Source organism: Arvicola amphibius, chromosome 5, assembly GCF_903992535.2.
Source record: "Arvicola amphibius chromosome 5, mArvAmp1.2, whole genome shotgun sequence".
NCBI lineage: Eukaryota > Metazoa > Chordata > Mammalia > Rodentia > Cricetidae > Arvicola > Arvicola amphibius.
In genome coordinates this window covers 3,566,086-3,579,003 of record NC_052051.1, presented here as the reverse complement: position 1 = coordinate 3,579,003, position 12,918 = coordinate 3,566,086, and the positions used below count along the sequence as shown (strand labels likewise).

General features: G+C 35.2%; 1 protein-coding gene across 1 annotated transcript in view; it reads right to left on the bottom strand.

Moving 5' to 3' along the window:
* The window catches only part of Sycp2 (synaptonemal complex protein 2), a 62,501-nt gene that overhangs the window by 1,500 nt on the left and 48,083 nt on the right, over positions 1-12,918 (bottom strand). The window contains exons 31-42 of the mRNA XM_038331063.1: positions 12,157-12,194; positions 11,191-11,367; positions 8,385-8,571; positions 6,838-7,043; positions 4,401-4,586; positions 3,579-3,669; positions 2,995-3,147; positions 2,263-2,372; positions 915-1,009; positions 714-813; positions 280-338; positions 76-157 (exon numbers count right to left, since the gene is read on the bottom strand). Coding sequence (XP_038186991.1) covers positions 76-157; positions 280-338; positions 714-813; positions 915-1,009; positions 2,263-2,372; positions 2,995-3,147; positions 3,579-3,669; positions 4,401-4,586; positions 6,838-7,043; positions 8,385-8,571; positions 11,191-11,367; positions 12,157-12,194 — 1,484 coding nt within the window. The remainder of the gene's footprint in view (positions 1-75; positions 158-279; positions 339-713; positions 814-914; positions 1,010-2,262; positions 2,373-2,994; positions 3,148-3,578; positions 3,670-4,400; positions 4,587-6,837; positions 7,044-8,384; positions 8,572-11,190; positions 11,368-12,156; positions 12,195-12,918) is intronic.

Sequence of the window (12,918 nt, the reverse complement as noted above, 5' to 3'; positions counted from 1 at the left end):
TTATCAGATTTTCACAACAAAAAGACAAGTTAGATGATAACATCAAGGTTACATATTAAGTGCATAAATTTATACCTCAGATATAAAAATATTCTTTTCATAAACAGAGTTAGAGACAAGAAAACTATTATTCAGTGAAGTTTTCAAAACACGAAGCCTAAAAAATAAAATGAGAATTAACTTTTTACGTATCAGTTCACAGTCCATTGCTATACTGCAGTGTATGTTGTGTTTCACCTACAATCTTACAGATTCTATTCATTAAGAAAATATACTAACCTCTCCTTCTCACTTCGGAAATATGTCTTCATCTTCTGAACTAATTTTTCCTCGACGTCCTAAGTTTTAGGGTATAATAAATCTCTTGTATTTTAACATGATTAAAACTTGAATTATTAATGTATTTTTACTATAAATTTAAGCAAAAACTGGTTATAGGCTAAGAATACTGTATTTAGAATACTGTATTTAGCATACACTTTTTCAGATTACAAGTATTAGAAATAAAATCTCTCAGATGTCTCCCACGTTATCAAAAATCATAAATATAAACTAGTTGGAAATTTGAGTTCAGATGCAGCTGATAGAAGATAGTTATGTTTTAAATAACAATAACCTGCAACAGTCTCTCAAACTGGTGAATAAACAATTTTAAAGAGCTATATTTAGCCTTTAAACATTTTGAGAAATGTTTAATTTTAAGAAACACAAACCACAAGTTCCTTCTCCAAGTCTCGTAAAGTCTCTGAGTCTTTTCCAACTTTCTCCATCTCATTTATGAGAATGACTTTGAATTTCTCAAAATTTTCATTCCTATTAAAAAGGAACAAAATGAGATTGTTGCAGAACCACAGAGCCCACAGCTCATAAGCACACAGTATGCATGGCTCACCAGACAGATGTGTGGTACAGACCTGTGTCCCCGAGCTTGAGAGGTCACTGTCATTAGATGCTGTTGAGTCAATTTTAATGTCTTTGTAGTAAAGTCATCCATGATTCTATGTTGGTTCTGAAAGATACTTTTAACTTAAAATGTCTTTATAGAAGTAACAAGCTAACCAAGACTGTGTTATGAAAAAGTCTTTCCATAACACATAAGAAAAACTTAGAAAATTAAAAATGTAATTATTTAAATCAACTTTTTTATAATGAACTCAGAGCAGTGCTTATTTGTGTTGGTCAGGATTTGAATGGAGTTCAATTTTCTATTGTTTTTAGGAATACTATTTATATATTAGTAAATATTTATAGTGTTTATAAAAACTGGAACTAATTAATAGTTTCTTCAAGAGTATAGCTTAATAGAATTTACCATTTTTCACAAAACACATTTTCACCTACTAGAGTCATATAACAGTCTGTAAAATTAGAGATTCTCTTAACTTTTGAAAATATGAAGATTTTAAGAAATTTCAGATCTTTGGATAAAAGGAAAGGCAATCAAGAGATGAGGTTCGTGTCATACTAACTATACTTACTTTTCAAAGGAGGGAATGAACTAATTTTCAGTCCAAATAAAGACATAAGAGAATGTGATTTTCTACCTATTAGCAATAGTAAACATTGTTTTTAGGATGTACTCTGTGTATAGACATCCACTGAATTCTCAGAAACTAAGGACACAGTAGAGACAATGGTGGAAGAAAGCTGGAGTATAAGACACTATATTATGTGCTAGTCTCTACCAATAATAGCCTCTGTGAGATTAAAATGTCTAAAAACGGGAATGAGGAAATAACTACTTGCTAAGGGCTTACCATGCAAGCATAAAGACCCTAGTTCAGATCCCCAGCACCAACATAAAAAGCCAGATGCAGGGGCATATACCTGTAAAGCCAACTCTGGGGAGGTAGAAACAGGCTATCTGGGGCTTGCTGGCCAGTCAGTACAGTATAGCTCAATAAATAAACTATCTTCATTGAGAGATAATTTCTCACAAAAAGACTGTGGAGAACAACTGCAGACACCTAAGAAAGACATCTAACCTCCACAAGTACATGTATGTGCTTGCACACCTCACACACATACAGAACAAAATGTAAAATTGCAAAGAAAAATTGAACAGATGAATTAGAAATATATATGGTGGAAAGATGTTAGAAGGAATGAGAGGTGCCTTTTATATGATAATCCAAATTATATGCAAAGTCAGATTCATAAATGGGTGTTTTGTTGACTAAGGATCAGACAAGCCATCCATCATCTACCAGAAACTTTGAGTGCATTATCATGGTATTGTCTATAACTTATGAGGTAACTCACATCAGTTTTCCTCTTATAGTCTGAGCTGATGTTATCATAAAACATTCCAGCACCTGGCAACTCCTGTTGCCAGTCCTCAGGAATAGAAAAATCTGGTGTCGATAATGAAGCTGTAATTTCAGACATTAAAAATAAAAACAATGAGTTAATATTAGAATATGTATTACCACAAAATTTATCATTGTCCTCAGACTGAACAAAAAAGAGGGTTTTTTATTATTAAAAAATGAAATTTTGCCGGGCGGCGGTGGCAAAATTAATCCCAGCACTCGGGAGGCAGAGGCAGGCGGATCTCTGTGAGTTCGAGGCCAGCCTGGTCTACAAGAGCTAGTTCCAGGACAGGCTCCAAAGCTACAGAGAAACCCTGTCTCGAAAAACCAAAAAAAAAAAAAAAAAAAAAATGAAATTTTTGTTACTGAGGCACAAAAAAAATTATGGTACAGTATTTTTTACTTTTAAATCTGATCCATCGATAAGAAAGAAGCACCCGCAAAGTATTTTAGTGACACACATCAAGTAGCTCATATTTCAGTAAAATGAAAATTTAAGACATGATATAATGATGGGAAAATCTGTTTGAAGATCATGCTACACCTTTAATATAAAGTCAATTTTTTGATAAAAGTCCGTATCCATCTTGGACTCACACAAAGTTGTTTGTACAAAGAGTTGTGTTTAAGTCAAACTCAAGGAAGCTGTCCAGAAGTTTTGACAGGCTTTTGATCTGCTTACTTTTGTAAATGTGATGATCTGAATCTTCCCTTTGACACAGTCTTTTGCAGAGTAATTGTTCTCTCTCTTCTGCCTCTTCCACTTCTGCTTCATTGGAATTACCTAGATCATCTTCTAGGAACATTCGCCGTTTGAGACATCGTTGACTGGGACCTCAAGAAACCATTAAAAATAATAGTGCTATAATTCTGATTCAATACATCTACCACTTTATTGCTTTAAATTAAAAAGCTTTTAAACAACTATGTTAAAGTATACTTTATACTTTTTATTTCTGACAACAATGATGTGACTTGAAATGTAGAACTCATTTAGGTATAAATCCAAAGTAATTAGTAATGACTTTGAAGGCAAGGCTGTGACCAGAAAGACGGCTAAACAGTTGGGAGCACTTGCTGCCCTCGCAAGGACCCAGGCTCAGTTCCCAGCATCTATGCAGTTGCTTGAAACTGACTAACTCCAGCTCCAGCATACTTGACACCTGGCCTCCACAAACACTGCACACACATGGAGCATATATGTACATGCAGGCAACATAAAAATTTTAAAGCAAATCTTTAAAAAGCAAGACTATGCCTACAAACCTGATACATGAGTATTGTCACTGGGCATATCCCACCATATTTTCTCTACTCTTTCACTAGAACATGATAATGGAGATGCAGCAAGACTTTCCTAAAATAAATATTAGAAATTAGAAGAAAAGTAGTATAAACACTTGTATTTTTCCTTGACTATTCTTTATCATCTTTATCAAACTCCCAAGCCAACAGATTCCAAATGCTGTCCAATTCTTTCTCATATCATTGTCTTTAAGTCATCTTTAAGACTGCTGAAAATGAATCTAGATATTAGATTAGCATCAATTTTATGTTAGTATAGTTTTTAACCAGATAAATTTGAAAATTTCTTATTTTCAATTTCACCATGTTATTGTCTTTTTGAGTTAGAAAATTGGGAGCTACAGAAAAATTCTTATAAAGTGACTTTTTTACCTTTAAACTTGTGTTTTACTATTTGAACACAGTTTTTTTTAAAGAAGTAATTTTACTTAGATTACCATTCTTTAATACGTGTACTCTTCTAGGCACGTATGGGTAGCTTAAATCCTAGCCCCATCCCAAAATACAACACTTTATTTTCATCTTCTATATTATACAGTTGTTAAATATTTTTACTTAACCAATTGAGTTTCCTGCTTACAAGAAGTTTAGAAAACCAAATTTCTATATAATTATGAAGGCAGAAATTTTATAAACATGTAAACTCAGATTTAGCCCCTATATCCTCATTATTTTAAGACTTTCCTTTTAAACTTTTTACATGACTAAATCATTCTATCACAGAGAAAAATACTTGGTAGCATGATTCCCACTGAATACTAGCAATTTGAATTAGCATATTACCTCTCTCTTGCTTTGTATATAGTTTTCACGACTCTCTGGAGATTCAGTTTCCATAAAATGTTTCTCTGAGTTATTACTGCTTACATCTGAATAGCTGTTATAATGTAGGGTTCTTTGATTATCTATCACCGAATTTGTATTTTTTCTATTCAAAACAGAATTATTCTTGGTAGTTGCGTTTCTGGGCTATGAATGAATAACACATATAGAAACCCAAAGATAATTAGATAACTACTTAAAATCAAAAAAAGTTGAATAGTAAGAAACAATTTAAAATTTTAGAGAATTAACTCAATGATAAAATTCAGCATCCACTTAAATAGAACATTAATTAGCTCAACGACAAGTATCTAGCAAGTCCAATGAGCAAAGATGCCTGATGTATGGCTCTATACTTCACAGGTCAAGTCACTTTAACAAGAAAAGGAACATGAAAGCACAAGAATTGGTCATCAAATACAAAAGTTATAATACTTTATATAATCATCTATAAAGAAAACCAGTGACAACCTGGAAAATTATAGAATTCAGCAAGACACTCAAAATTTTAAAAATCATTAAATTATTTTATACAAGAGTAAAAACCTATTACTTATTGGCTTTTTTGTTAAGATAAATACAAATCAAAAACCTTTAACACTCCAGAAATGTCAAGTGTAGGTTTGTGTGTGAAACATCCAGGCAAATGTAAAACTAAGCAGTGTAGTATTAGTACAAGACAGTGACTAACAGCCAGACTCATGTGACCAACAAGACTAAGGCTGAGTTAATGTAAACATTAGATGTGGAAAACTTCCATTGTTCATAGGAAATCCTAGAGAGACTGAAACCTAAGAGTTTAAATCAAAAAGTAACATTTTTACAATAAAGAAAAATACTTTAAGAATAATACTTAAGGAAGTATTTGATCTTACTAATGTAGCCCAGGTTGGTCTTGATATTTCAATCATTCCACCTTCACCCCTTGAGAGCTAGGACTATACAGGTCTGTGTTAAACATGGAACTGCAGGTATGCATCAGACATTCCTGCTTGAGTATTACACATTCTGAAATATCAGAAATTTTATTTCATAGTTTGCCAGAGTTCTGGATTCTAGTAAGTGAAAGGTACAATGCCATTAACAGATACAGAAGTTACATTCAAGCCTACAGTAAGAACTCCTGTAAAGGCTGGGTTTAGTGATGCAGACTTTAATCCCAGCATTTGGGAGGTAGAGGCAAGTGAGTCTCTAAGTTTGAGGCCAGCCTAGTCTATATAGTGACTTTCAAAGCTACATAGCAGGACCCTCTCTCATACCCTCCCCCCGAAAAAAAAAACTTCCTGTAAACTTTAAGATAAATCAACACTTCTGTTTTACAAATTAGAAAACATAAATGGGACTAAAGATATAGCTTGATAAAGAATGTTTATTGAGTACGTATAAAGTACTGGATTCAACCCCTACTAATACAAAAAACCAACAATGAATTCATAGAATGCTAAAAAAGAAAGAAAGTCCTCATTAATAGAGTCGACCATAAAACTCCAAAGATAGACTGAACTTCACATGCACCAGGCGAATAAAAACAGAAACCTGAGGTAGAACTCAGCACAAACTATGGAAAAGGGGCAGTTACTGCCTCACTTCCCAGTAAGTTAGTATGTAGCAAACTAAAATTCCATAGAGCATAGAAAACATTACAGAAGGTAATAAAAGCAGTTAGAATTACCTAGATGTAGACAGATACTTGGAAAATGACAAGTGAAGGGTTTAAAGAATGCAAAAAGACAGATGACAGAATCTAATAGGGCACTAAGTTGGTATGTTGCCATCTGTAGAAAAATGAGACTTGCAAAGGGGCTTGGAGGGCTATTGAGGTGAGTCAGAGTCTAAACCTCCTACATCTGCTTAAAAACATAGCACTACTCTGAACTGTTTGACATATTGACAGTTTAAGCTAAGATTTTGTTTGCAAAATACGCGCCCCTCCCCTGTAAAGACTACTGGCTTAAAATAAAAGGGCTTTAAAGCCATCTAGAAAATAAAAATCAGCTAAAAGTGATAGACCAGATGGCTCAGTACACCAGCAATTTTGGGTATCTGACACAGGTATGTTAATAACCACTGTACTTTAAGTGCTGGTACTGTATCTAGGTCCCCATGCATCTAAACAAGTGCTCTCAGTGATTCCTCCAAGCCCTAAATAATCATTAACACCATTTTATTATAAGCAATGGTTAGTACCTATGAGTTTTAAACTCCTTATATAACTAAGCACTTGAGAAATATGGTTTTCAACTACATTCTTTTCAGTTTTATCAATTTGTGATTCCAATAATAAAAACTATTAAAGGTTAAAACACTGAACAAACATATAATACATATTTGATGAATATTACAGGCAAATGGCTAACCATTTTCAGATGCCTATGATAAAAGAAAATTATATTCTTACCAAAGAAGGCAGTCCTGGAACAGGTGAGCTACTCTTTCTCACACATAGTGTACTGGCTTCACTGGTTCTGGGCGATTTTCCCTGACTTCCAACTTTATTGTTACTGTTTAAGGATTCAGGTGATGCAGTTTTTGGATAAGGTGAAAAAGATTTTGTGATGTAGTCATAATCTTCAGTAAGATCCCTTTCTGTTATTTTCTCTATACCTAGATTCCCCCAAAACACAAACATATAGTATTACTGTTAAAAATGGAGTATTATTTCATTCTTGCTCTAGGAAAGGGCATGATGGAATAAATTTTTCCAATGTTCAAAGATTAGGTGTACTTTAAAAAGATACATTTTCAATAATTTAAGACCAACTATGTTTGAAATACTAAGACTTTGAATTTTCACAGTTGAAAATTTAAGGACCTTCAAAAAATTTAAACTACACACACACACACACACACACACACACACACACACACACAGTATGAGATGACTTAACTGCTACTTTTAAGTATTTTAACATTATAGTAACTGTTAAAGTTTTACAAAATCAGTTGGTCTAAACTGCTCACTGAAATACCAGGACAGTAAGGCTGGGGAGACAGCTCAATCAGAAAGTGCTTGCTGCATAACCACAAGAACTTGACTTCATCTCCTGAACCCACATTAAAAAACCAGGCATGGTGAAATATGCCTGTAATTCTAGAGCTTGGGAGTTGGATCTCTGGAGCTCAGCCAGTCAGCTAGCCAATTTACTCTATTTGGTGAGCCCAGGTACCAACTGGACCCACTTAACTAAAAGTCTTGTGGGAAGATGGCTCCTTAGAAACAACATTTCACATGCATATAAGCACCAAAAAAAAGCAAGGACATAAATTTTAATGAAATCAATTCTCAGTTTTTTAGCTCAAATCAAGATATGTGCATTTGTCTTAGCTTATCTAATGTGACAATGATTCTGAGCACTGTGAAAATAAAAGGATTTTGTGTGCTTTAGGGAAACATAACACATTAACATTTAACTTCTGGATTTAACTGAAATAATTCACATTTGGAACTGTTTTAAAATAGCCTGAGATTTTGTAATTGAAAGACATATGTAAGCCAACACTCTAAGGACTATGTATTTTCATTACCAATTATTTTTAAATAAAAGCAAACATTATTGTTTCTGAAGATAATCTACTGAGTTCACAGAATCACAGCATTTCTTACACTTTTATAAAAGAATTGTATAAAGGATCCCATACAGTTCCTGCTATTAAATACTTAAAGTATTAGAATTATGTTACATTTTTGCTTCTATAGCTTAAGAATATTAAATATTTCCACATCGAATTATTTGATATTTAACATTCTAACATAAAAAGTTGGATATTCTATTATGTTCTCAAGTTGGCAAAAACCCAATTATTAGCATTAGCTGATTTAAAATGAACTTTTAAACTACCTATCTTAAATAAATTTCACAAAACTAATCTTAGATTTTCATAGAGTTACAAAAGAAAATTGCTAACTATTCCAATAAAATGCAAGAAAAATGAAGTAATACTGACATCTTGTCACTTCTACAGAAGATGGGCTCCCAGACACAGATGCAGAAGATAGGCAAAAACTGTCTTCTCTCCCATCTCTTAGCTCAGATGAAATTTTCTGTTTTTCTTTTGCTGTTTCTGTAGTGACAACTTCCTGTGGTTCCTTTGGCAGTTTCTTGGTCTGGGTTCTGGAATGGACAGTCTCCTCCTAAATGCACCAGTAACCTCAAATTATGGTCACATATGTTTATACAACTGGGTATATGTTACACTACAGCACTGACTGACTTATTACTATATAAGGCCATAACACGAGCTTAGATGTTATTGGCAAAAATATGTTCTAGGGCACTTGAAAAATATAATGACTGCATAGACTATGTGTAGAATAATAGAATGCTGTGCAGGTTCAAAGCTGGTGACTGTATCCAGGATAGAGAAAACAGAACTCCTAGATTTCATTGTGCATGAGACACTGAGAAGTCCATGTACCAAGATGGTGAAGGGGAGACATACATGAAATAAGACTGTGGAAAAGACCAAAGGTAATTGAGAAACTCAGGTCATCACTCAGTAACAACAGAGAATTTGTTTATATCTCTGTGTAAAGCAGAGGGCTCTTCTCTATCTTGCACCTTTCTCACTGGACCAGTTTCTCTCTGCCTACCTGGTCCCTAAAGCTGCTTATGAAATAACCACTCTGAGCCTTATTAACAGTTACAATTACTTGCCCAATGGCTTAGGCTTTTTATTGGCTCTCTTATTTAAATTAACTCATTTCTACTGATCTGTGTATCACTACATGGCCGTGGCATAACCTCTGTTCTAGCATCTTTCTCCTTAGCCTGCTGTTGGCATCTCTCTCCAGTGGCTACAAGGCATCTCCTTAACTCCTTGAAAATTAAGGATTTTTGTCATTGTTATTTATTTTTAAGCATAGGTAAGATGAATGGCTTAGAAAGGCGTATTTGATGGTGAGTATATTAACATTAAAGAAATAAGACAAAAAATGGTGATTGTTATCTGATCCAAAGGAATGTTATATCTCCAAATTCTGGGGGGTAGAAAAGGCCAGCATTGCTCAGAAAGCCATTTCCGCTCTACCAAAGGAGCTAGTTTCTTTATCACTTGGGGCAGAGACACAAATGGCTATCCATGGTACCTATTAGCATACCAAAGTACATGCTGGCCTCCAGTCTCCCTCAGTATTACAAGTATCTGTTATTTCAGTGTCCATGTTGGCATTCTGGACCCTCTCATCCCACCCCTTAATCCTAAGCTTCTCCAGCTCAGAACCTCCCCTCCCCCATCCAGCTGTGTGCGTGCTTACTCAAGCTCTCTTGCTCTCCCTCCCTCTCTCCCTCCTCTTAGTCCCTCTTCTGCTCCTCTTTTGGTCTCCTTTGCCCTCACACTTCTCTTTGTCTTCATCACCCCCTACCTCTTCTCAAAACCAAGTCCATTCTGCTGCCTATGTTCAACCTAAGGCTTTCTTGTCCTGCTCTGGCCTCTTCCCCATGCCTCTGGCTATACTTTCCCCTCACAGCTAAAATAAAAACCTTCCACTTAACCAAACCTTGGAACAGTCATGTCAGCTTATACAATTATGTTACAAGGTCTTTAAAGTGTTCCAGACAAGAGAACAGGAACACAAACAAAAGGAAATGGTGGTTTAATGGGTTAAGATTAAACAAAGTAAGTCCCATGGTGGTGCACAAACCTTTAATCCCATGATCCAAGCACTCAAGAGGCAGAAGCTGCCTGATCTCTATGAGTTCAAAGTCAGCTTGGTCTAAATAGTGAGTTCTACTGAGCTCCAGGACAGCTAAGGCTGTTACACATAGAAACCATGTCCCAAAAATGAAAAACCAAAACCAAAGCAAAGTAATCAACATAGTGTAGTAGTTAGTCAAAAACCTATCTTTACCAACAAGCTCTCTGGGTTCAAATTCGGTCTCTACCACTTCCTAACATGAATTTCTCTAGGATGATAATATTCACAGTAACGAACCACCTACATATTATGGTATAGGAGTTCCTTCTGTTTGTGTGTTGCTTGCATTGGTTAATAAATAAAGAAACTGCCATGGCCTAGCTGATAGGGCAGAACTTAGGTAGGCAGGGAAGACAGAACTGAATGCTGGGAGGAAGAAAGGCAGAAGTCAGAAGAAAGATGCCATGAATCCGAGGGAGACAAATGCTGGGCATTTTCCCCGGTAAGCCACTGCCATGTGGCGATACACAGATTAATAGAAATGGGTTTCCCTGAAGGGATTTCTCCTGCTGGTAGCTTTTATATTATCAAGTAAGAGATTTCATCTCAGTGTGTATATGTAAGCTTTTTTCCTAGTGTAGGAGAAATACTTTTCCTTTGACAAGACGTGAAGGTATGCTCTTTGTCTGTGCATTGTATACTTGTATTCATTTGTAATTTAAAATTTAAAAATTGTGATAGTTCAACCTAAATGTCTTAGAGGGTGGGCTTCTGTTGGTGAGGGAGGGGAAACCTTTTTTTTTCTGTAGCCTTTTTTCAAAAAAAAAAAAAAGAAGTAGAAATGGGTTAAATTAAGATGTAAGAATTAGCCAATAAGAAACTGGTGCTAATGGGCCAAGCAGTGATTTAATTAATACAGTTTCTGTGTGGTTATTTCAGGGCTACGCTAGCTGGGAGGCCAGGATGAACAAGTGGGCCCTCTTCCTGTTACAATATTAGATTTTAAAATAAATTTGTAAGACTAGCAATGGCATGCTGTAAGTAGTACTATATGCATACATAAAAAATTTAGTAGTTTACATTTAGAGATTATCAATTTTAATTATATTGATTTACCTTTGTCAGCAGTTTATCTTTAAGTATATATGAAAATTCTTTTTCACTCTCTGATTCTGATTCTGAAGTTGAGAGATCTTTATAATTTTTTTTTGTTTTTGTTGCTCTTCGTGGAAGTCTGGTTCTCCAATCTACAACTATTTCATCATCCTTTTTGGTAATGTTTTTATTGCGTGCCTTTAGGAGAAAATTTCATGATTATTATAATATCAGTAATAGAGGTATCAGAAATATAAGCTATTTGTGATAAAAATGCAACATTGGCAGCTACATACAAAATATATGTAGGAATGAAATGATTCTTGATTGAAAAAACTACCATTCTTGTCATCTATCACTGTTTTATTTCTACCATGCAATCTCTAAGAGAAATACTTTCCAAAGTTAAACACACACATACACACACACACACACACACACACACACACACACACACACACACACACATGTACGTGAGGGAGCATACTCAGTAAAGCACTTGCTGCATAAATACAGAGACCAGAGTTCAAATATTCAGAACAAATATAAACAAGCCAAGCACAAGGGTCAGTTTTTATAATCCCAGTACTGGGGAGGCAGACAGGTGGATCCCTGTGGTCACTAGCAAGTAGGACATATAGACAGGCAGATTTCATGAGCTCATTGATCAGACATTTCAATCAAAATGGTGAACTCTAGGCTTAGTAAGATGTGGAGAAGTGATCAAAGAGAGCATCCCAATATTGTTAACCTATAGCCTCCACATATACTGGCACGAGTAGTGTATCCACACACAGGTGCATGTATGCAGAACACATGCATGTCACATAGACATACATGCATACTTCCAAGACACTATTTAAAATAGAATGCATGATAAAATAATGCAAAGGCAAAGTCAGGGACCAGCTATGGAAACAGGTAAAAAAATGAAGGCATGTGTTATTGCTATAATGGATTCTAAATGGTATTTTATCTCTTGATTACCATTATGGATCTTGGCTGCCCCCTTTCCAAGGATGACCCTGCAAAATTCAGGAAAATAAGATTAAAAATTTCAATCGATAAAATAGTCATAACATTTCTGCAAGAATAAATTTAAAATCATAAAATAAGAAGCCCCTCACCCTGATGTAGGATTCCCTCTGTATGCTGTGAATACTATTGGTTAATAAAGAAACTGCCTTGGGACTGTACAGGAAATAGAGGTAGATGGGGAAAACTAAACTAAATGCTGGGAGAAAGGAGGAGGAGTTAGAGAGAAGCCATGTAGCTGCTGGAGTGAGATGCCAGAACTTTACCCGGTAAGCCACTGCCACGTGGCAATAAACAGATTACTAGAAAATGAGTTAAATTAAGATATAAGTGTTATCCAATAAGAAGCTAGAGCTAATGGGCCAAGCAGTATTTTTAAATAATAGTTTCTATGTAATTATTTCAGGGCTGAGCAGCTGGGAACCAACAAGCAGCCTCCAATAACAAAATGGCACACCAACATGGTGGATGGACTATATCCACGTAAAACCTGAGAAAGCTTGAAAAGGAATCCTAGACACAAAAGAACAGAGTTAAGCATGGTTTGGTAGTGGCATTTTCTTGGATAGGTTCTTGTTTGTTAGAAGCAAGCAGAGGCATGGCTCCTTTAAGAGATTTTCCTGAATCAGCAGCAACAGAAAAAAAATGCTGGCTTTCTGGGAGATGCTGCCAGCATGACCTCTGGCTCTTTCAGGAGGCCGAGCATTTAAATAA